The sequence below is a fragment of the Lepisma saccharinum genome, chromosome 9 (assembly GCF_977018435.1).
Source record: "Lepisma saccharinum chromosome 9, izLepSacc3.1, whole genome shotgun sequence".
NCBI classification, from domain to species: Eukaryota; Metazoa; Arthropoda; class Insecta; order Zygentoma; family Lepismatidae; genus Lepisma; species Lepisma saccharinum.
In genome coordinates, this window is record NC_139237.1 from 12,344,997 (window position 1) to 12,370,211 (window position 25,215).

Here is a 25,215-nt window from a genome sequence, read left to right on the forward strand (position 1 = left end):
TTGTTTTACTGAGTTCCTCTTCAAAGAATCTCCCCTTCAATATATTGTTATGATTATCTTTCATGATATACACTACCGACAAAAAGTTTAAGACCACCAGAAAAAGTGCCAAAAATCAGTAGAAATGAATGTATTTTGTAATTAATGTACGAGAAACAGATGTAAGAATCTGCTTGGCAATGTATAAACATAGGTACATCCACTATACATACCAATGTCACCTCATATTTTGCTTTCATCATTATGTCCGCCATGGGCCTTAATGACAGCAGCGCAAACACGTGGCATGCGCTCCAATAGTTTTCCCAGATAGGATGGTTGAATGTTACGCCAGGCATCGTTGATGAATTCCCATACCTGTTGAGTGTTGCTGGGTAACTTCTTCCTGATGTCCCTATCGATTTGGCCCCATAGCAGTTCAATTGGTGAAATATCAGCTGACTGCGGTGCCTACGTCATGAGAACTAATTATGCCCCTTCTGTTGCCTTGCGATCCAAATACCGCATGCACAATTTGAATGTATGTTTGGGATCATTATCTTGTTGAAGAATAAACCCATTACCAACAAGTCGACGACTAGAGGGAATTGCATGATGCACCAATATTTGATGATACGCTTCTTTTACCAATGTACCCTGAATTTTATGAAGGTCCCCAATCTGGTTTCCGGTAAAACATCTCCACACCGTTACACTTCCACCCCCATGTTTCACTGTGGGAACAAAACACTCTTCTTTCATTCTCTCGCGGACCTTTCGACGCACAAAAGTTGGCGTATTCCTGCCAAATAATTCATATTTGGATTAGTCGGTCCAGAGTACCCGCTTCCAGTTATCCACAGTCCAACCTAGGTGCGTTTCAGCCCAGGCTAATCGTTTCATCTTGTTCATACGTTATAACAATGGCTTTCTAGCAGCTACTCTGCCATGCAGCCCTTCTTCACGCAACCTATTCTTCACCGTTGACACAGACACAGGCGTCACTCTGCTGTTATTCAAGGAAGCAGCGATGACTGGTGCCGTTAGGTGCCTGTTCTGTTTGCTAGTTACTGTAATATATCTATAGTCAGATGCAGACATTGCACGAGCTCTTCCACTACATGCACGGTCAGCATGACTGTTGGTTTTACGGTATTTGTCTAATGCACAATGAACACCAGTTTTGAAAATATTAAGTTTTCTTGCTAATTCGCGTTCCGAATAATCTTCATTTTTCAGTGCACATATCACAGCACGCTTTTCAACCGAAATCACCTGTTCCCCACGGAGACGGGCCATTTCACACATCTCCACTTATCTTGCACACCTCACACACAATAATGTGCTCGCAATGTTGCCTGCATGAACAGCAACTGACCTGGAGCCACTGATAAGGATGCGCAAGAGACTGGCTACCGTACTGACCGGTTTCAAGCACACAGCTGCAATGTTTGCCAACTTCAGCAACATTTTTGTCACTTTCCACTTTGCCAACCACATGCTACACATTCGGAAAAAAATGGTTTCTAATCTTGCGAGGTTCAAACTAGACTACATTGTATTTTCCATGTATATCATTGTTACATCTTTTTTGGGCAGGAAACATTGTTTCCATACAACACTCTATACTGATTTTTTGGCCGTTTTCATGGTGGTCTTAAACTTTTTGTCTGTAGTATATGTAATTCAATTTCTTGGTAAAACTTGATCTACAGTAAATAACTCTGTACTCCAATTTTAGGTGAACACCCTTTCAAATAACTGTTTAAATTTACTGACCCTTACCTGATCTCCTATTTTAAACTTTGGCTTCTTGATAGTGTATGTATATTTTTGACAATAAACAGTAGAAATCAATCGTTGCTCATGAGACTTGGTTACCTCAGCAGGTTTCATGTGAATAGTATTGAATACTGTATTATTGTAATTATGAACTGGGTCGGGTAAAATTTGCACCCACTTATAGTTACCCTGTAGAGTAAATTGCCTCTACATGCGATTTTTTAATGTCCTGTTGAATCGTTCCACTATACTAGCTTTCAGATCACTGTATGTAGAATAATGTTTTATATTATGTTGTTGCATTAAATTAGCAAATGTGGAATTGTAAAAATCTTTCCCTCCTTCCTTTACTAAATATTGACTTAAAAACCTCGGTAACACAAGTATCAGTCTTGGATTTTAGGGGAACAGGCCATGCATATTTGCTAAATGCATCAATAACTGTAAGCATTTATTTTAACCATGATTTATCTTATCCAAATTTGTTAAAGTCCCTGTAGCCATTTCAATCAGATCTACTTGAAAAAATTCATTTACACGTTTCGTTACTACATTTAGTCGATTGTAGTTGCAACGGGCTGGTTTGTGTAATTCATTTACTCTATCTTGTCTTGACATTTAGTTTTAAAGGAAAATATAACATAGAATGGACTATCCTCGGGGTATAATTGTTTCACTTCAAATAATAATTGGTGATTAGCTTGCTCAGGGAAAACAGGTAATTCTTGATCCTCATGTATTTTATATTTGTTTCGAGATTCATCCCAATATGCAACAGATATCTTTAGTGCTCTGTAGACGCCATATTTCCTCTGTATGGTGAAATTTGAAACTTCCACATATTTTCCTTTCTTTACATAGCCAAAATTTAAAAATTTATTTTTGCCATCAAGGAAAAATTCATGAGACTGACTGCAAGGGTACATTTTGTAAACATTTCCTGCATTAACATAAGTCCAATACCCTCGTACATTTGGTACACTCTCAAATCTAACTATCTCAACGGTGAAAAATTGATGTAATTCAAGATCGTCTAATCTGCTTAATACTGTTTCTTGATATTCGTTTTTTATGTATACCATTTCATCGTAGCTGGGTTTGATTTTCACAACGACATACAGTTGTTTAAATTGTTCTTTGAGATCATGAAGTTGCGAGGTCAAACCTGATAAAACATATCCTTGACTTTTTCGAGGGTACTTATTTGTAGGTTAATGTTATAAATAATTTCCTGTAACTTTTCTACAAGTTTTAATTTGGTGCTCTGACTCGCAAGATCGTCTACCTTACTTCTGATTTCTTCAAACAATGCATAAAGTTCGTTGACTATCTGGTTGGTAGGCAAGTAGCAATGGTGTCTTGAATTACAGCAATTTCCGCTTGAATGTTTTTGATGTTCTCTGACTTGAGTATTCGATTTACTGCTCTTTTTACAGATCTTATCTCCTGGGAAGTGGTAAATTGGCTACGATATTTTGAAGTGTGGTCAAAGCTTGCTTAACAGTATGTAACTCCGTAACACCTGCAACATTGCTCAAAGCATCTTGAAGTTGTTGCATTTCATCTTTTGTAGGTGTAAATTGCTATAATATTTTCAAATGGTTCTGAATATCATCAATCAGATGATGAAAAAGGGATAATTCAGATTCAGTATTAAGGTTTTGTAATTTGGTAATTTGTTCTTGGATAATGTTTAAAGATTCGGTTATGCTTGGCAAGTTAAATTCCGTAGTTTTCTGTACATTTGTCAATTCATTTCTCATGGTTGTCAAAGTGTCTTCAATATGAGCTAAAGTACCCTGTATCTTTCCAAAATCTTCGTAAGTTTCTAATTGCAATTTGATGCTGGTAACACTGCGTGCGATGGCATTTATTTCGGAAGATGAAGGTAAATTATTATTAAAATCTTCTAATGTTTCTAGTTTAGTTTGAACTTCTGTTATGGCTGCATGTAATTGGCCTGTTTGCAGTTCTGATTTAATATATTCCAGTGAGGGAATTTCAAAAGATAAAAAATGGTCCCGTAATTCAAGAATGCTTGCATTGAGCAGTTCATATTGCTCTTATGTCTTGATAGTTTCAATTATGGAAAGTAGTTCGATGCGAATAGTATTTCCTTGGTTATCTAGTTCTTGCTTTAGATGGTCCTAAGTAGTTCTTTGAATTTGACGGAATTACTCAAGATCATTTTTTAATTTACCTAAATTCTCTTCAAATTTTCAACATTATCGATAGATGCTAAGTTTGTATATTTTTGATTGATTTATTGATTTAGTTTATTTTACTTCGCGTTTTGTGCCTCTTGGCTAATTTGCGAAGATGAGGATGAGTGATGAAATGATGAAATTGATGAACGGACATTCACAAACAACCAAGCCCGACCGGGATTCGAACCCGGGACCCTTGGCGTCGCAGCGCGATGTGCTAACCGCTCGGCCACAGGGTCGGGCCGTATATTTTTGACGTAGAGATTTTAGTTCACCATCAATTTTCACTATGGGATTAATTAATTCAGACTGTAGATTAGTAATCTCAGCGTATAGGCTTGCATTCAAAGAATTTTGTAATATAAAAAAAATCAGATGTAAGTTTCTTAATACGTTCGTCTAATCTGGCAATATTTCTGGAATTATCCGGTATTTCCTGCCTTCTTCGATTTCCAAATATCACCATTTTTGTTTTGTATTATTTATTTATATTTTATTTTTATTTATTTATTTTATTTTTTGTTTCGGTTTTTTATATATTCATGAGAGTATAGATTATTCTTATTTCGATGAAGAGAGGAATTAGTTTATCATAATCGCCAATAATTTCTGCATAGAGGAAAATTTGTTTTTTCTACATCGTATGATGTGTTGGGAAACATATTATTGTGCTTAATTCTATAGAGATTTTTTCCTATATGGACCACAGCAGCATTAGGTGGTGAGATAGTTATCTGGATTTTCACTTTGACAGGGTTTTTGTATGATTGATGGTTGTTATTGAATACATATAGCTCTTTTCCGGTATTCACATCAACTTCGTACGAAATACTATTAAGATTAATAATAATAAACCCTCTCAATATCGGAAATTACTTGCATGCTGCTGTCTGGACTTCTCTCTATTTGGGGAATATGTAGCTTCTTATAACCAAATACATTCATTGACTTTTTATTTCTTTTTGGGATATTTTTATCATTTTAATATATTATATATTTTTAAGATATAAAATATGTTTTTATAAACTATGTCTACTTTGGTCTCATTTTTAAGAGTACGTTGAGACGAAGCGAATGAAATACCCGCACCGTTGTACGTTGTATAGTTCTCGAGATATGAGTGTTCAGTGTTTTAATAATTTGCAAGTAATCACTGGGTCAAGAAAACTATAAGACAAAATCTGTTACTTATTGTCTTTCTGTATTACACGCAAAGAAACAGATAACAATCTTTATTCCAAGTTGAATCTGTTTAGCCTATCATGTCACGAACTGTCATCTATCCCCTGTTCGCACACTACATATGTCAGTGTTACAAGCTAACATTGATTTCTCCACGTTCAATATGCGTGACCTCGCCATTCATTCATTCATTCAGCTTTTGTATCTCTGATTTTTTAGGAGGAGAGAAAGGCAGAGGAAGGGGGTAATATTCCCCCCAAGACAGTATTTATTAACATAAGTTTCCCTAACTGACCAATGTCTCCACCTTGCAACAAAAAACATGTAACCTTAAGTAACCTGCACAAACAAAGACATGCTTCCCTCGGGAACCTTTGGCTTTTCCAAACAACACTGTTTCCAAATCAATAATATTACATAACTGAGTGTGCGTTACATCTCAGAGCTACTATTATCGACATAATATTTCTAACAGGGCATTGCCTCGTTGTTCTTACATATACCTGCATATTACAGAGCCTCCGAAGGGAGAGAAGTTATTTCTTATAGAGTATTCCCATCTAGCAGCAAATAATTGTACTTGGAGAAACATGAAATCAGAGAAGCATGTGTGTGTGTGTACGTAAGTGCTAGCCATCTAGTTGCCATGGAGAATACTAATATAGCTTTTATAACTAAGCATGCGTAACTTTCTATGAGTTAGTAACATTTAGCAATGCCTCAATGTTTGTACATACACTTGCATATTACACTTTTCCAAAAGGGGGAGGGGGTTACTAAAAAATAGAAATATGTGTGTGTAAGAACTTGTCACGTAGTTGCAAAAAAAGTACTTATCAGACACAAGTTTCATTACCTAATGCTTTATAACATGTTCAAGCAGTGACTGGATTTAGCTGAAAACCATAATAGAGCGCTCTTAAGTTGACGTAGCTAAGTTTTTGGGGCCCCCAATGTTACCATGATGTTGCTGATTAGTTATAAGCACAAACAGTGTGAAAAAATGTCATAACACTGGCAAATAAGAGAATATGCAAGTACGGTATCTTAGGTTCAGATAAAAATGGATTAAATGTATACTGGGGTATTTTGCAAAAAATTTTAAAATTGAACTTTGCGTTAAAAAAGAAATGGATTTCGCTTTAGTTATTTAAAAAAATTGAAATTTAAAAAAGTAGGGGTATCATAAGGGAAAATTATTTGAAACTTAGAATTTTATACAATAAAAATGGATTAGGATTTTTCGCAAAAATTAATTTTGAGTTTTTTGTAGTTAAGAAATCAAATAAAACCTTGATTTTTTGTTAAATTACACTTAGAGAGCTCACTATGAAATTGATAGATTTTGGTCGGGTGGCCGCTCGTGCCCTTTCTCTAACTACTTATTTGTCGCATGAGTTTTTTTTACCGAAATGCCAGCTGTAGTGTATACGGTAGTGCAAGAGGCCTGTTTGATACCTGGCAACTTCTGAAGCAACGTGAACATATATACATATATAAATAATGGGCTTTAGCGTATTAGCTATTTTGAGCATGACATCTTACTGTCCTGCTTTGTGTGTAGACTATATGGAAGTGCAAGAGGCCTATTGTGGCCTGGTGATTTCTGATGACCCGTGAACAAAGTGTGATCTATTGTGAATTAAACTTACCTAAGTCACACACTCGCATACAGCTTACAGAGTAAAGTAGCTGTGACAGAAAAAACGAAAAGTAGTGCACGGCTTTGATTGGTCTAGACAGGTTCATGCACGATCTATCTTGAACTAAACTATCCTCACCCGCTCACCCACACACACACACACACTATGCCTTAAAGAGTAAGGCTTTAATTTAACATGAAAGGGCTGAAGGTTGCCAACATACAAGATCTATTGCAAACTAAATTAACCTACGACATAAGCTTCGGACACAAGCAGACACACACCAGATAGAGTGTAAGCAACTCACCTCTTGCAATTTTTTAAATATTTTATAACAGAGAAAATTAATCTACAATTGACAACACTCTACGAGCTGCTTTCGACGAGCAGTGTTACCAAACATACCTCCTTGCAAATATTTTTTTTCTATAGGCTAAAGCTAATCGTACGCAGATAGATGCTGGAATCATATACACGCAAAACAACCTAGCAGTGTATGTCAACTTACCTCATGTAAAAACATTACATTGTCCGGTTTTTCATAGGTTAATTAACATGCAACTAGCGATTATCAACATTTTTATGAGCATCTGATAAAAATAAGACGGACAGATAGAGAGAGTTAGACAGTTTATATACATTTTCAACACATATACGGGGTTTAAAAAAATGGTAATATGCATTAACTATTTCACTCACTCCCTACAAAACAAAATAAAATAAAAATAACCGACAAACACACTTACTCTCATCCCTCTCCCAACAAAAACGCATTTCTCTCTGTTTTGTTTAGAGATGGGGATTGCCTAACCTATAATAAAATAACTACAGGTTTTTGATTCTAGGTGCCAGAACATAGTGGTTTTAGACTGCAAGTTCGCTTACTGTATTTTGCGTGTCTCTAGTTACCTAACGTGCAATTCCCCTCTCCCCTTATATTCTGTATAACTCTGATATGTACTTCCTATTTCGCGAAGAGTCGAGAACCTTCCACAGCTGTTTGTATTATATTGCATCAGATATTACGTTGCAAGAGTGAGTTGGCTGTGTATATAAAGACTAGTCTCGCACATGGACAGGAATATAACCCCATGATAATTAGCTGGTGCCTCAAAATTATTGCATAACTTTAAAATATTGATAAAAAGGATATTTACTGCATTGTGCTTTCTTGCGAAGGTATTGTTGTAAACTATATTGCTTGTAAATGAGGAAACCGAAAAGCTCAGTCCCAGGCCGCTCATGGAAAAAAAATATCAGGGACAGCAAGGAAGAGACATTTTGCGTGTACGTCACAAAGGTATTGTCTTATGGACTAACGATTATTTTTTTCTTTTTTTTGCAGTCTAGTAATTAAAAAAAAAATATCTCGTGTTGTCGCTTATTTCAATGTCAGCGAGCGTGATATGCCACGTGCATGCGAAGAAGGGAAGGAGACTATAAAGAATAAATCACATTTCGATTTTAATACTTTCGGTAGTCACAATTCACCTGCTATCTAGAAGGACACTGGACGCTAACTTTTGAGAATAGGTATAAGCGAGGGAAGGAGAGAGATGTTACATTTTTACTTATTTGCCTGTGTGTGATGAAAATAGTTTTATATTTATATATATATATATCTCTATCGTGATACGAAAGTAATTTCCCCTGATTCAATCATAATCACGACTGTGAGTTTTCAGTATTGCTGAATATATAAGTTGGCTTGTTAGTATTCCAGTGGCGAAGGTGGAAACAAAGAGGGGACTGCGAGAGCGGTCACATCAGACAGGTGCTCCTGGTATCTAAAAAATCGTCATACAGAAAAAAATGGTGTGTTAAGAAAAAAATATGTTATACCCGAATAATCGTGGAGTCTCGAGCATCTTCCAATCCTCATCTTCACGTTCAGCCAACAAGAAAAAAAAAAGTCACGAGGGACTGAAACATGGTTCGAATCTCTCGGTCTAGGTATGGATGCAGGCAGGAACGAAGTTTTGTGTGTAGACACAATTGATAATGGAAAAATGCCCTTCACCACGATAGCATAGTGCTAATGTTGTTCTTGCCTTGTTTCCATCATTGACATAGTGGTTACACCAACAACAAAAAAGCACTGTCTCCCATTAAGAAGTACTTCTCGAAATTAATCAACGACTCTTTCTTTCCAGTGTAGGGGGTAAAGCAAGCTTCCAGTTTGTATGAATAAGTTATTTTGTCCACTCCTGTTGGGCAACCCAGCAAAAATTTGAAAAAAAAACCTTCCTTGAGGAGTAAAAAAAAAACGAACTGTTTCTTGGCACATTGCTACCAAGTTTAAACACACGTAATTACATGAAGAATAAGCATGCGCTGATTTATTTACTTCTTCTTCTCTCTTTCTGAAGGCATACGCGCTTCTTATTCAAGAACCGAAATATTTGTGCCTTTCCGTTTTATATTTAAATCGAATTTAAGGAGGGGTAGAGGGACAGAGTACCATGACAAATAGCTACTGAAGATTTAAGATGCGCCTGCCATATTCCTGCAGATTTTTTTATGTCTCCTCTTAAGTTAGTGTCTCGTACTTGTGTTTTCGGTTTCCAATATGGAGAGGTTAGAAACGAGTGTAGTAAATAAATAGTGAAATAAGAATCCCTGTTGGTTTAATCCTTAATATATACGTTGATAATAATATTGTTATTATCATTCTGCTGTAAATGATGTTATGATAGCCTAGGTGTTCTCCATCGCAATTTCAGAGTGGCAAATGTTTAACTTTATTAATAACATTAATTGTTGAATTTTATATTTCAATGTTCAATTAGGTTAAAGATAACTTTTCTGCATATTCAATTAATTCATTTGATTACAATGCAACAATGTCTTATCATTACGTCATACGCTTCAACGTTTTCTTAGTCGTCTAAACGTTTGGCAAAACCTTTTTGGTTACGAAGATACCAGGAGAAGAGAGAGAGAGTGGTTGATTAATTTCGAGAAGCACTCCTTAATAGGGGACAGTCATTTTTCTTGTTGGTGTAATCACTATGTTATTGATGGAAACAAGGCAAGAACAACATTAGTACTATGCTATCGAAGTGAAGGGCATTTTTCCATTATCAATTGTGTCCAAACACAAGACTTCAGGCCTGTCTGCATCCATACCTAGACCGAGGAATTCGAACCATGTCTCAGCCCCTCGTGACTTTTTTTTCCTTGTTGGCTGAACGTGAAGATCAGGATTGGAAGATGTTCGAGACTCTCCGTTCATTCGGGTATAACATCTTTCCTTTCCTAAAACTCCATTTGTTTCTGTAAGAGGTTTTTTTTAGATACCAGGAGCACCTGTCTGACGTGACCGCTCTCCTTGCCACCGCTTTGTTTCCTCCTTCGCCACTGGACCGCTAACAAGCCACTTCTATGCAATTCATAACCGTTGGGTGATATGTAAATATATTCAGCAATACTGAAAACTCACAGTCGTGATTATGATTCAAGCAGAGGAAATTACTTTCGCATCACGAATGAAAGATATATATATATATATATATATATATATATATATTTATAAAAATATTTTCATCACACACAGGCAAATAGGTAAAAATGTAACATCTCTCTCCTTCCCTCGCTTATAGCTATTCTCAAAAGTTAGCGTCCAGTATCCTTCTAGATAGCAGGTGAATCGTGTCTAGCGAAAGTATTGAAATCGAAATGTGATTTATTCTTTATGGTCTACCACCCTTCTTCGCATGCACGTGGCATATCACGCTCGCTGACATTAAAATAAGCCACAACACGAGAGATTTTTTAAAAAATTACTAGACTGCACAGATTATAACTCCTAACTAGGTCTGTTTAATAAAGAAAAAAATAATCTTTAGTCCATAAGACAATACCTTTGTGACGTACACGCAAAGTGTCTCTTGCTTGCTGTCCGTGATAATATTTTTTTCCGTGAGTGGCCTGGGACTGAGCTTTTCGGTTTCCACATTTACAAACATTATAGTTTACAACAATACCTTCGCTAGAAAGCACAGTGCAGTAAATAACCTTTTTATCAATATTTTAAAGTTATGCAATAATTTTGAGGCACCAGCTAATTATCATGGCGTTATATTCGTGTCCATGTGCGAGACTAGTCTTTATATACACGGCCAACTCACTCTTGCAATGTAATATCTGATGCAATATAATACAAACAGCTGTGGAAGGTTCTCGACTCTTCGCGAAACAGGAAGTACATATCAGAGTCATGCAGAAGATAAGGGGAGAGGGGAATTGCACGTTAGGTAACTAGAGACACGCAAAATACAGTACGCGAACTTGCAGTCTAAAACCACTATGTTCTGGCACCTAGAATAAAAAACCTGTAGTTATTTTTTTATAGGTTAGGAGATCCCCATATCTAAACAAAACAGAGAGAAATACGTTTTTGTTTGGAGAGGGATGAGAGTAAGTGTGTTTGTCGGTAATTTTTATTTTATTTTGTTTTGTAGGGAGTGAGTGAAATAGTTAATGCATATTACCATTTTTTAAACCTCGTATATGTGTGGAAAGTGTATATAAACTGTCTAACTCTCTCTATCTGTCCGTCCTATTTTCATCAGATGCTCATAAGAATGTTGCTAGCTGTAAGTTAAATTTCTCCGTTATAAAATATAAAAAAAATGCAAGGGGTGAGTTGCTTATACTCTATCTGGTGTGTGTGTGTGTTTGTGTCTGTAGCTTCTGTCGTAGGTTACTTTAGTTTGCAATAGATCTTGTGTATTGGCAACCGTCAGCCCTTACAAGTTAAATAGCAGCCTTACTCTATAATGCATAGTGTGTGTGAGGTTGAGCGGGTGAGGTTAGTTTAGTTCACGATAGATCGTCCATGGACCTGTCTCGTCCAATTAGAGTCGTGCACCACTTTCTGTTTTCAGTCAGAGCTGATTTACTCTGTAAGGCTGTATGCGAGTGGGTGAGTTAGGTAAGTTTAATTCACAATAGATCACACTTTGTTCACGGGGCTTCAGAAATCTTCAGGCAACAAGCAGGCCTCTTGCTCTACCATATACACTACACACCTACCAGAACAGTAAGATGTCATGCGCAAAATAGCTAATACGATAAAACCCTTATTTATGTATGTATATATGTTCACGGTGCTTCAGAAGTTGCCAGGTAACATGCAGGCCTCTTGCACTACGGTATACACTACAGCTGGCAGGTCGGTAAAAAAAACTCATTTGACAAAGAGCCAATAAGTTGAAGCACCCTATTTATATATGTATGTTCATGGGGCGTCAAAAATTGTTGTGCCATGGCCAATTGCACTTCGGTATACACTACAGCTATCAGGATCAGTACCACTAATGATTTGTTTTCTTGTTCTTCTTTTATTTCCTTGTGCAAGAATTTCTAATACGCGGAAACTTGTTATATATATATATAAACTTTCGCATCTGGAAAGCTGTATGTTTGTGTGTATAATACTTACTTTAAACATGAAATTAATTTATTACGAAAAAATGCAAAATATCCCAATATCTATTCGATCCATCTATCTGAATCGAAGATACTGTTTACATAATCCCATATCACCATATGCACCAATTAGTCTCTTACACTGCTGTGCTCAAATAGCTTAAGTTAATTATCGATATTTCATAGAAACTAATCATTTGCATAAGGACGGTATGCGAAATATGCAAATTCATGATATTTAGCACAATGCTACTTCTAGCAAATAACTACGTCAACTCAAGAGCGCTCTAATATATGTCTTCAGTTAATCGTATTGCTAACGGAAGTTGTCTAAAAATCTTTGAGTATTGAAAGAAGTTGATCTTGTCCGAGTACCCCACACTCTGCGAATAAATTTGTTTGCTCCTAAATGGCGCTGGCGGCATGATCCTGTTGTCATGGCAATTCGCACTGTGTCTCCTTCGCATCTCTTGGTATGTATAAAATTTGTCATAATTTATACATTATAATATATTTAATACATACATAATTTGTTACATAAGCAACAGGTTTCCCACACAAAATTAGATTTAATGAATGGGCTCGTTTTTGGACAGTAAACTTAATCATAAATATTAACTGTACATCAAAAATTAAAATTGTGTTTATCTCATGTCGAACTAGAAATAAATAAATCAAAGATTAAGTATGTAAACATTTCGCTTTAGTAGAAGGATTGGAGGGGTTCAAAATAATACTTGGTACGAGGTCTATTATTTTTATTAATTTAAGAACAATGGGAAACCTATTTTGACATTGTTTTGCTGATTTTATACTATTGCAAATCTGTGATTTTTCATCTCATACTTCGTACGAGTACATACATTTTAGGGGTTCAAAGTAACACTTGGTACGAGGCGTATTATTTTTATTAACTTAAGTACAATGCAAAACCTATTTTGACGATGTTTTTGTAGATTTTATACTTTGTACGAGCACATATATTTTAGGGGTTCAAAGTCACGCTTGGTACGAGGCCTATTGTTTTTATTAATTTAACCACAAGGGAAAACCTATTTCGATGATGTTTTTTTTTTATATACTATTGCAACTCTGTGTTTTTTCATCTCACACTTGGTACGAGTGTCATAATTTCTTTCGAGTTAAAGTACGTAACACCCACACAAACTCACACCTACACTTACACCCACACAAATTTACTTCCGGTCTACTTCCGGTTTACTTCCCGTCGACTTGACAGACAACTGTGGGTTGCAATGTTATGCAACAAGTTATTACAAAATATTATGATGACCCGTATCTAACGTGTTGTTTTCTGATTGGTTGGTTATGACGTAATGGGTGTCTTCTGATTGGCTTACTGTTTCGGATGTTTTCTTCCGCGCTTAGATTACTTAAAGGGTTTTCGCATTACAGATCAGTCAGTATCGTGAGAGAGTTTGAAGAGTACGGTCTTGTCGCTGCAGTGCTCCTCATAATTTTTTTGTTAAAATTTAAGTATTTAATTTATTTTAAAGCTACATACTATTTTATTCATTTAAGTTTAAAAAGTGATTTTTTTCATAGTAATTTCGGTCAGATTGATTTTTGATGTGATCAGATGTTACTTGTTGTCTCCGGAAATTTTGTATAAATAACATAGCTGAAAATTTTATCGTAATAGCTACAATTATTTTATTTCGAAGGTTGTTCAAGTTATTTTTCACATAAATTGAAATTGTATGAATTTGTATTTGTATTGAATTTTGTATTTTTTTCCCGAGAAAATTTATATATAAATACCAGAGCTGAAAAATATTATAATTAAAACTACTGTTTTTTAAGTTACATTCTATCAATATTCTTAAGTTTAAAAGTGTTTTCTTTCTAGTAATTGAATCTTATTGAATTTTGAGTTGAATGTGCGTCTTAGTGTTATTTACTTAAAGTATATTAAAAAAATGTCATCTACCAATTTCATCGAATGTGTTATTTGTGATAAATTAATCTCCAAAATTAATATTAGCAAGAATAGTACAAGATGTAGCAAAACAGGTTCAAAGATAAATCGTTTGTTACCTACTAAGCCTTGTACTCAATGTTCAAAAATAATTAGCATAGCTAATTTAAGTAAACACATGAAAATTTGCAAGGCATCAACCGAATATGGAACAATGAAAAGAAAAATTTATCATCCTCAAACTGAAGCTTCTACTTCCAAACAAATTAAGATGTCTAATTACCAAAAGCCGATTAGATCTACATTCAACAACCAACTCCTAGATTTTATTTTGACTTCGAAACCAGTTTTTCTACTGGAATTAAAACATCTATCATAAATATTTTGAAAAATAAACTGGAAAACAACTCCATATAAGTATATGTTGATCTAATCTGTAAATATGAGAAAACCGATGGTACAAGAAATATTTTTTTTCTCAAAAGGAAAAACTAAGTTCCTTATTTGGCAGACATTGATAATTTGAATGTTTTTTTATTCTAATCTTAGTAGTGAATTGATTAGGAAACAAGATGAATTCGAGGCTAAGGGATCAGGTTGGTTTTTATGTAGAAGTCCTCACAGATTAATCGCTTATGTAAACAAATTTACACCTTTTTCTGCTTCGAGCTATGTTCCACTTCCGGTAGAAATTCAGCATAAGAGAGCCGTGCTAAATATTCATAACACTGACAATAAGTGTTTTATGTGGTGCATTTTAGCGGCACTTAACCGATTCATTGTTCAAATAATCCATGTCACGTCAGTCATTACACGCAATATGTAGACGAGATTGAATATGGAATACAGACATCAAATACCCTGTTGTTTTTCCTGACATAACAAAGTTTGAAAACAGGGCACGAAGTAGAGAAGAAGAACGATTAGCTATAAATGTATATTCGTATACTTCCGTTAAGCATTTTGTGCATCCCGTTAGGATAACTAATATTGTTGATGACGAAGCCGTGGAAATCAATCTGCTTCTTATTGCTGACGATGATGTTCATCATTACACGCTAATTCATTAACTCTCTCGCTTGGTCAGAAGCCAAACAACCAATCTTGATGCACACATCGAAGTTTGTCCAAGGTGTTTAACCGTATTCGACGATCGTGACCGACTTAATTACAAACATTTCCAAAATCAAGAAATTGTTTGTAAATTTTTCGATTTGAATCTAGGATCTGATACTAATTTTCTAAATTTATTGTTATCTGAAACCAATTTTATGTCTATATGCTTTCTGACGTTCTCCATCGTTTTTTCATTATAGGCAATATTTATTAGTTTATAAAAATCTTAATCTAATTCTGAAATGGCAGCTGTTCTGTGTATCGTGTTGGTCTCAATATAAGATTTTAACCATGGAAAGTGTTTGAACTTGAGAATTCTTCTCACATTTACTACCTGAACACCCTTCCCAATCAAAAAATGCAGATTCTTGTAGTGGACGACATATCTCTCTTTTCTCTCCAGAGTTAACAAAGCTTGCTTCGATTAGAATCAGGTTGACATTTAATTTCGGGAGCCGGAGGTAAATCGGAAAAAATAACATGCTAATTATTTGGAAATTCAATGTCTACATCAATAAACAGACCAAATTCACGATCGTCGAAATGATTAATATCAATTGAAATGGGATCTATCCACTCGAATCCTCCGTATGGAAGTTTTTGTATCATTTCGAATCCGTAGAGATTGTTTACGTCAGCGTAAAATATGTAATTCGACGGTCTATTTGCATCGTATTGATTTTCAGATATGTGAATATTGTTGCATTTGCGTATCTCTGCGAGCATTGCACCATATCCCCACGTATCCCCCTTTTTATAAAAAGTAACATGTCCACATCCGATATCAATTCCAACTTGATCCTGGTCTGGAGCAACATAGCAGACCACGCCAAACCAGGAAGACTGTGGAAGTATGCTGGATCTAATTTATAACTATGTATTGCATTGATTTAATAACATCTGAGTTAATTAAATATGGTGAATTCATTAATATGTCAATTTCATAAATTAATTTGTTTAATATGGAATAAAGAAGAAATCCCTCAACAGTGGAAAGAATCCATAAAATGTTCCAGAGTTTAAAAAAGGTGATAAAATAAACTGCAATAATTACCGTAGAATTTCTCTACTCTCAACAACATATAAAATATTATCTAACATTCTTTTAACAAGACAAACCCCATATGCTAGTGAAATTATTGGTGATTATCAATGTGGATTTAAACGTAACAGATCAACTACAGATCAAATTTTTCACATCAGACAGACACTCGAAAAAATTGGGAATATAATCAAAATGTCCATCAGCTATTCATTGATTTCAAAAAAGCATATGATTCGGTCCAAAGATATAAATTATATAATATATTAGTAGAGTTTGGAATACCTAAGAAGCTTGTTAGTATGATAAAAGTATACACCAGTGAAACAGAAAGTAAAATTCGTGTGGGTGTTAATATGTCTGACCAATTTACAATTCATGATGGGTTAAAACAAGGAGATGTATTATCTCCATTGCTCTTTAATTTTGCCTTAGAATTTGCTGTTAGGAAGGTAAAAGAAACTAAAGAAGGACTAAAATTAAATGGTGTGACTCAGTTGTTAGCATATGCAGATAATGTAGACTTACTGGGGGATGATGTGAATACAATTAAGAATAATGCTAAAATATTTTTCAAAACTGCTAAAGAGATAGGTTTGGAAGTTAACAAAGAGAAAACTAAATATATGCTTACAGGCCGAAACCAAGTGTTAGGTAATAATCAAAATCTAATTATTGATAACAACTTGTTTCAATCAGTTTCCAAATTCAAATACTTAGGAGTAATATTAACAAATGAAAATTATATTAAAGAGGAAATAAAAAGTAAGCTTAATTCAGGAAATGCATGTTACTTCTCTCTTCATAAACTTTTGTCTTCTCGTTTAATATCTAAGAAACTAAAAGCTAAAATATACAAAACATTAATTTTGCCTGTAGTATTATATGGATGTGAAACTTGGTCCCTTACATTGAAAGAGGAACATAAATTGAGAGTATTTGAAAATAAGATCCTTAGGAAAGTCTTTGGACCTAAAAGGGATGAGGAGACAGGTGAGTGGAGAAGGTTACATAATTTAGAACTACATAATTTGTATTCATGTCCAGATATTATTAGAATAATTAAATCAAGAAGACTTAGGTGTTCAGGCCATGTGGCACGAATGGGAGAGGAAAGAGGAGTTTACAGGATTCTTGTTGGAAAACCTAATGGTAAGAGATCTGTAGGAAGGCCAAGACGAAGATGGAGGGACAACGTTGAGATAGACCTAAGGGAAATCGGTAGGGATGGAAAAGAGTATATAGAACTTGCTCAAGATAGGGAAAGATGGAAGGCCTGTGTTGCTGCAGCCATGAACCTTCCGGTTTAAGAAGGCTAGGGAGTTAGTTAGTTAGTTAGTTGTTTTTCTGAATACCTGAAAAACATCAGCAAGTATTGTTGCATCTAATTTGAGATATGCATCGTGATAATCGAAGAGAGTATTGCATCTCAATTCCTTCTATATTAATTTGGCATGTTCGTATTCTTCATTCATAATTCCGTTTTGTTTCAGTTAACTGAAGAATTCTTTTTGAGTTGGGAGAGTGTCGTCATAAAATAATGATTTATCACTTGCAACATGGAATGTCAGGACTTTGTTAAGATCTGGGAAAATAAATGAAGTGTCAAATGAGATATTAAAATTTAGGTATGATCTGGTTGCACTTCAGGAATTTAGATGGCAGGGGCAAGGAAGAATTGATAAGCCAGGGTACACATTATTTTATAGTGGACCAGAGAGGAGGACCGGACAATTCGGCTTTATAATAACCAAAAAGATGAGAAGTCTTATGGAATTTGAAGCAATTAATAAAAGGATGTGTAGAATACGGTTGAGAGGAAGATTTAGAAAGATAACAATAATAAATGCACATGCGCCTACAGAAGAGAAAGATGAGAACGAGAAAGAAGAGTTCTATGACAATCTGGAACATGCATGTGGAAAGATCCAAAAGTATGATACGGTAACCGTATTGGGCGACTTTAATGCTCATATAGGAAAGGACAAGAATCAACAAAGGGTTGCAGGGCGGCATACTCTACATGCAGAAAACAATGAGAATGGGAACCTCCTTTGCCAGTTTGCTGTCAGGAACAACATGATCATAACAAGTACCTGTTTCGAACATAAAACAATTCACTTAGGAACGTGGAAGGCACCTAACGGAACAATAAGCCAGATTGATCATATACTGGTTAATGCACGTCATGCCTCATCAGTTATTGATGTGAGAAGCTGCAGAGGGCCCAATTCTGATAGCGACCACTACCTGGTAAAATTAGTAATGAGGGAAAAATGGATAGCGGTGCAAAGAAACGAGATGGCAAAAAAAAAGAGTGGAATATGAAAAAAATGAAAGACGAAGAAGTTATTAGTGAATATGTAAGTAAGGTACAGAGTAAACTGAAGGAGAAAGAGAATAACAGACTTCGAGTGGTTGAGGAACAATGGGAAATAATAGAAGGAGTGATAAAGGAGGCAGCACAAGAAACTTTTGGAGAAGAGAAAACTAAAAGGAATGAGTGGTTTGATGAAGAGTGCATACAGGTTATAGATGAGAAGAATAAAGCTAGAGAGATAATGCTACAGAGGGAAACTCGAAGTAATACTGAGAAGTATAAAGAACTAAGAAGGAAAGCACATAGGGTATGCAAGGAAAAGAAGAAAATGATGTATAAAAAGAAGATGCAAGAAATAGAAGAATTAAATCAGCAAAGTGAAATAAGAAAATTCTATGGAGCTATAAATAGAATGAAAATAGGATTTGAGCCAAGAATAGAAGTATGTAAGCATACGAATTGGAAAGTAATTGTAGAAGAGAATCAGATACTCTATATACGGGCAGAGCACTTTAAAGAGATTTTGAGTAAAGTGGAAAACCGAGAAGAAGGAGAGCAGTATAATAGGAATATACAAAATAGGGATGGTCATGAGGTACAAGTACATAGTATTGAAGAAGTTGAATTTGTAATGAAGAAAATGAGTAATAATAGCGTTCCAGGCGAGGATGAAGTGATAATTGAACTTATCGAACTTCGTGGTAACGCATTGTTGGCAGCAATACATAGATTGATTGTAATGATATGGGAAAATGAAACAATGCCACATAAATGGAAATCTGGAATAATATGCCCAATTTATAAGAAAGGTGATAAATTGATATGCGGAAATTACAGGGGCATCACACTTCTTAGTGTGGTCTATAAGATCTTGTCAGGATTGATCAGTGAGAGAACAAAATGTTACACAGAAGATATACTGGGAGAGTACCAATGTGGATTTCGCCCTGGCAGAAGCACTACTGATCAGATTTTTATAATTAGACAGATGAATGAAAAGTTCTATGAACATGATGTGGATTTGCATTTTTTATTTGTTGACTTCAGGCAGGCTTTTGACAGTGTTAATCGAAATGAACTGTTTAAGGTACTTGAAGAGTATAATATTCCCCTCAAAATAATAAAACTAATAAGAATAACTATGAGTGGTACTAACGCACGAGTGAAAGTTTGTAGTAAACTGAGCGAAGAGTTTAAATTCAATACAGGAGAGAAACAAGGGGATGGCCTTTCAGCAGTATTATTTAATCTAGCATTGCACAAGGTACAGAATGTAGTTGATCAAAAGGGAACCATATTTGGAAAATCCATTCAAATATGTGCATATACAGAAGATGTTACAATCATTTCTAGAACAATAAGAACACTTAAACAAATCTATGAGCAAATGGAAAGAGAAGCAATAAAAATAGGGCTCAATGTAAATCAAAAAGAAGACAAAGTATATGAGAATGTCTAACTCTGAGATCAGAAGAGCACCTCAAGATCTGACAATTGGAGATAATAAGTTTGAGGGAGTTCCTTGTTTTAAATATCTGGGGACAATGGTATATAGTGATAATGATATGAGTAAAGTAATAAAGGAAAGAATACAGGCAGGCAATCGTGCATATTTTGCAAATATGCAGTTGATTAGAAATAGACTGATCGCAAAAAATACAAAGCTTAAAATTTATAAGACACTGGTACGACCAGTTGTCACTTATGGATCAGATAATTGGACTTTGAAACTGTCAGATGAAAATGCCCTCAGAATATTTGAGAGAAGAATATTAAGAAAGATATATGGACCTGTGAAGGAAGATGACGACTGGAGAATAAGATATAAAGCAGAGCTAGATGATTTAATAAAAGGTTAAGATATAGTGAGATTTGTCAAAGCCCAGAGAATAAAGTGGTTGAGGCATGTGGAGAGAATGGTGGAAGACCGGATGCCAAGAAGAATGTTGAAAGGAAAGCTTCACCATGCAAGATGGAAGGGCAGGCTCCGACTTCGATGGATAGATGACGTCGCTGCAAACTTGCGGACAATGAAAATTAAAGGATGGAGGATAAGAATTGATGATAGATTGGAATGGAGGCTGATTGTGGAGGAGGCCAAGGCCCACCAAGGGCTGTAGAGCCAGAAAGAGAGAGAGAGAGTGTGTGTCATCGTCAAATTTAGATTCATCGGTTACATATTCGTAAGGATAAATGCCTTTAAATTTAATCAGTTCTACGTGTATGTTGGGAAAACTAGCTTTTGTAATTTTAAATTGTTCGTCAGTAAGTTTACTCGCTAAAGCATCGACACTTGCCGATAGGAATCTAAAAGAATCTAGAAACCTCATCTCTATCATTTCATTCGTTCCTGGAATTTTAACTTTCTCACTTGGAAATATAACGTTCTTCGTCTTTAGCAAGAATATCTATTTTTTGCGTATCGTATCCAAGGTTCCTAATTAAAAAATGGAAGTCGTAATTGGATTCATTATGAAAAAATATTGGTACGAATTTAGGCTTCTGGATTTTGATGTTGCAGGTTTTTCAGATTCCAGTAATGTAGTTTCCGGTGAAATGATTATGGTGAAATACTTTCCGATTCTCATCCGTGAACAATTGATCAAACACCGGACACGTTTCAATGTTATTGTAAGATTGAAGTTCATCACTGGATAATGGAAGCGTTGGTTTCGATTGGCATAAGAAGCTGCCAATTTTCTCAACTTCCTCCACCATCATTTAAAAAAGAGTTCAATATCATTCGGTTAGCGATATATATATATATATATATATATATATATATATATATATATATATATATATATTCTATCGTGCCAAACAACAACATGTCCAAAACTATTTGGATCATGAAGCTGGTACTGTGTTGTGGACGAAAATTTGGGATCCGGATCGCAATAGGACAATGGTTTGAGAAAAGAATCAAAGTCTGCAATGATAATGGCCGGAAGTTCCAACAAGGCCTTGTATATTTTAAATTCTTCGAATTCATTTGCTTTGGGCATCAACATGAGAGCCGGTCTGTTGACTCCACACTAGAATTTATGTTCATCAAGTTTATGTTTGGCAATTTCTTGATTTTTGAAATGTTGGTAATCACGTCGGTCACGCTCGTCGAATACGGTTAAACACCTTGGACAAACTTCGATATGTGCTTCAAGCTTGGTTGTTTGGCTTCTGATCAAGCGGAAGAGTGAACGAATTAGCATGTAATTATGAACATCATCGTCAGCAATAAGAAGCAGATTGATTTCCACGGCTTCGTCATCAACAATATAAGTTATCCTAACGGGATGCACAAAATGCTTAACGGAAGTGTACGAATATACATTTATAGCTTATCGTTCTTCTTCTCTATTCCGTGCCCTGTTTTCAAACTTTGTTATGTCAGAAATAGCAACAGGGTATTTGATGTCTGTATTCCATATTCAATCTCGTCTACATATTGCGTGTAATGACTAACGTGACATGGATTATTTGAACAATGAATCGGTTGAAGTGCCGCTAAAATGCACCACATAAAACACTTATTGTCAGTGTTATGAATATTTAGCACCGCTCTCTTATTCTGAATTTCTACCGGAAGTGGAACATAGCTCGAAGCAGATAAAGGTGTAAATTTGTTTACATAAGCGATTAATCTGTGAGGACTTCTACATAAAAACCAACCTGATCCCTTAGCCTCGAATTCATCATGTTTCCTAATCAATTCACTACTAAGATTAGAATAAAAAAACATTCAAATTATCAATGTCTGCCAAATAAAGAACTTAGTTTTTCCTTTTGCGAAAAAAAATATTTCTTTTACCATCGGTTTTCTCATATTTACAGATTAGATCAACATATACTTTTATGGAGTTGTATTCCAGTTTATTTTTCAAAATATTTGTGATAGATGTTTTAATTTCAGTCAAAAAACTAGAAATATCACATCCTGGTTTCGAAGTCAAAAGAAAATCTAGGAATTGGTTGTTGAATGTAGATCTAATCGGCTTTTGGTAATTAGACATTTCAATTTGTTTCGAAGTAGTAGCACAGTTTCAGGATGATAAATTTTTCTTTTCAATGTTCCATATTCGGTTGATGCCTTTACTTAAATTAGCTATGGTAATTATTTTTCAACATTGAGTACAAGGCTTAGTAGGTAACAAACGATTTATTTTTGAACCTGTTTCGCTACATCTTGCCCTATGCTTGCTAATATTAGTTTTGGAGTTTAATTTCCCACTAATAACACATTCGATGAAATTGGTAGATGACATTTTTTTAAAATGCTTTAGTAAATAACACTAAGGCCCACAATCAACTCAAAATATAATAACATTCTATTTACTAGAAAAAAACACTTTTAAACTTACGATAATTGATAGAATGTAACTTAAAAAAACAATAGTTATAATTATAATATTTTTTTCAGCTCTGGTATTTATATATACATTTACAAAATACAAAATTCAATACAAATACAAATTCATACAAATTCAATCTGTGTGAAAAATAACCTCAACCACCTTCAAAATAAAATAATTGTAGCTATTACGATAAAATTTTCACCTATGTTATTTATACAGAATTTCCGGAGACAACAAGTAACATCTGATCACATCAAAACTCAATCTGATCGAAATTACTATGAGAAAAGAATCACTTGATACTCTTTTTAAACTTAAAATAATAAAATAGTATGTAGCTTTAAAATAAATTAAATACTTAACTTTTAACAAAACAATTATCAGGAGCACTGCAACAAAACGTCCGTACTCTTCAAACACACTCATGATACTGACTGATCTGTAATGCGAAAACCCTTTAAATAACCTAAGCGCGGATGAAAACATCCGAAACAGTAAACCAATCAGAAGACACCCATTACGTCATAACCAACCAATCAGAAAACAACACGTTAGATGCGGGTCAACGTAATATTACGTAATAACTTGTTGCATAACATTGCAACCCACAGGTGTCTGTCAAGTAGACCGGAAGTGAACCGGAATTAAACCGAAAGTATAACGGGAGTAAACAGGATGTAGACCGGAAGGAAACCGGAAATAGACCGGAAGTAAATTAGTGTGGGTGTAACTGTAGTTGTGGGTAGGTGTTACGTACTTTAACTCGAGAGAATTTATGACACTCGTACCAAGTGTGAGATGACAAAACACAGATTTGCAATAGTATAAAATCAACAAAAACATCATCAAAATAGGTTTTCCATTGTTGGTAAATTAATAAAAACAATAGGCCTCGTACCAAGCGTGACTTTGAACCCACAAAATATATGCTCGTACGAAGTATAAAATCTATAAAGACATCGTCAAAATAGGTTTCACATTGTACTTAAATTAATAAAAATAATATGCCTCGTACCAAGTATTACTTTGAACCCGTAAAATATATGTACTCGTACGAAGTATGAAATGAAAAATCACAGATTTGCCATAGTAAAAAATAAACAAATACATCGTCAAAATAGGTTTTCCATTGTACTTAAATTAATAAAAATAATATTCCTCGTACCAAGTGTTATTTTGAACACCTCCAATCCCTCTGCTCGATTTACACTTTGAAAAACGAATATTGCATGAGGGAGAAAAATAAACAGGAAACTGAAAGTTATGAGACCGGAAAATTGAACAAGATCACGGTCACTACAAATACCATTATGTTTTTTTTGTCACGACATTAATAAAAACAGGTAACATATGGGGTCTGTATAGAACTGCAATTTAAAAATTAGAATTCCGAAATCAGTATATATTGCGTTGGAGCATAAGTGCGTTGCCTTAGTCGCATGTTACGGATTAAGTTGGTGGTCTTGGGTTCAAATTCCACTCAGTGTACGTTAATCTATTTTTCAAGCGACTATCATCAGCGTTCTGAAGACACCTAGCGAGTCACGTGAAGATAAACAGTTCTAGCAGGTCCTAGAAATTTGTAGCAGCAACAGCCACTAACATAGTACAAGAAAATTGATGACAGGAAAATCAGCTCGAGCAGGGGTGCCAGCTATAGGCGTGCTTGTTGTCTACTTTCGCATTTTTCAAAGAATATACATCCAGATCGTTGTGGAGGGAGTATGTTCGTTACGTGTAATATGGTCGACACTACCAGGATTCCCCTCGCGAAACTACAGCGTAGAATATTACAAGAAAGCTTGCGTAGGAGACTTCAAGAAGCTAGAATACGCAGCATAGAATATTTGCAGCCTGACTCGGCGTTTCCATGACAGTCTGCTTCCTGAACCCTAACAAGTTAATAGGCATGGTTATTTTTATGCGCGCGAATTGGAATACTACGTCATCACTGAGCACCGTAAGGCAAGCCTCACGAACCACATTTCCAGGCGCAAAATTAGTATATTAGTATTATATGCTATCCATTTACGTTAGGTTGTGTTGGCAACATACCGATTTCTACGGTAACATGAGTTGCCAGGGTAATGTTGTTCAGGTCGTAAGATGACATCTACTTAGGTTAGATAGGGTCGTAATAGAGTACGATGTTAGTTTAGATTAGAGTGTGAATGAGTAATATGACTCGGCGACATAAGTTGACAATACCGTATGCCTATG

The 25,215-nt window shown here is 35.1% G+C and overlaps 2 protein-coding genes across 2 annotated transcripts; one reads left to right on the plus strand and one right to left on the minus strand.

The window, feature by feature from the left end:
- Positions 1-894: 894 nt before the first annotated feature.
- Positions 895-1,278, minus strand: LOC145992333 (uncharacterized). Its single transcript, XM_083128715.1, has one exon. The coding sequence runs from the start codon at positions 1,276-1,278 to the stop codon at positions 895-897; it is 384 nt and encodes a 127-aa protein (XP_082984841.1).
- Positions 1,279-18,081: 16,803 nt separating this feature from the next.
- Positions 18,082-20,651, plus strand: LOC145992334 (uncharacterized). The gene is made up of 3 exons (XM_083128716.1): positions 18,082-18,576; positions 18,717-19,570; positions 20,525-20,651. Exons 1-3 carry the CDS (start codon positions 18,082-18,084, stop codon positions 20,649-20,651), a joined length of 1,476 nt encoding a protein of 491 aa, XP_082984842.1.
- Positions 20,652-25,215: the final 4,564 nt, after the last annotated feature.

Excerpts from the sequence above, each read along its gene's own strand:
- LOC145992333 (XM_083128715.1), bottom strand. The coding sequence starts at position 1,278 with ATGGCCCGTCTCCGTGGGGAACAGGTGATTTCGGTTGAAAAGCGTGCT.
- LOC145992334 (XM_083128716.1), top strand. The coding sequence starts at position 18,082 with ATGAGAAGTCTTATGGAATTTGAAGCAATTAATAAAAGGATGTGTAGA. Across the intron at positions 18,577-18,716 it reads CTGATAGCGACCACTACCTG|AAAGAGAATAACAGACTTCG; the intron begins GTAAAATTAGTA and ends AAACTGAAGGAG. Across the intron at positions 19,571-20,524 it reads ACAGAAGATATACTGGGAGA|CCCAGAGAATAAAGTGGTTG; the intron begins GTACCAATGTGG and ends GATTTGTCAAAG.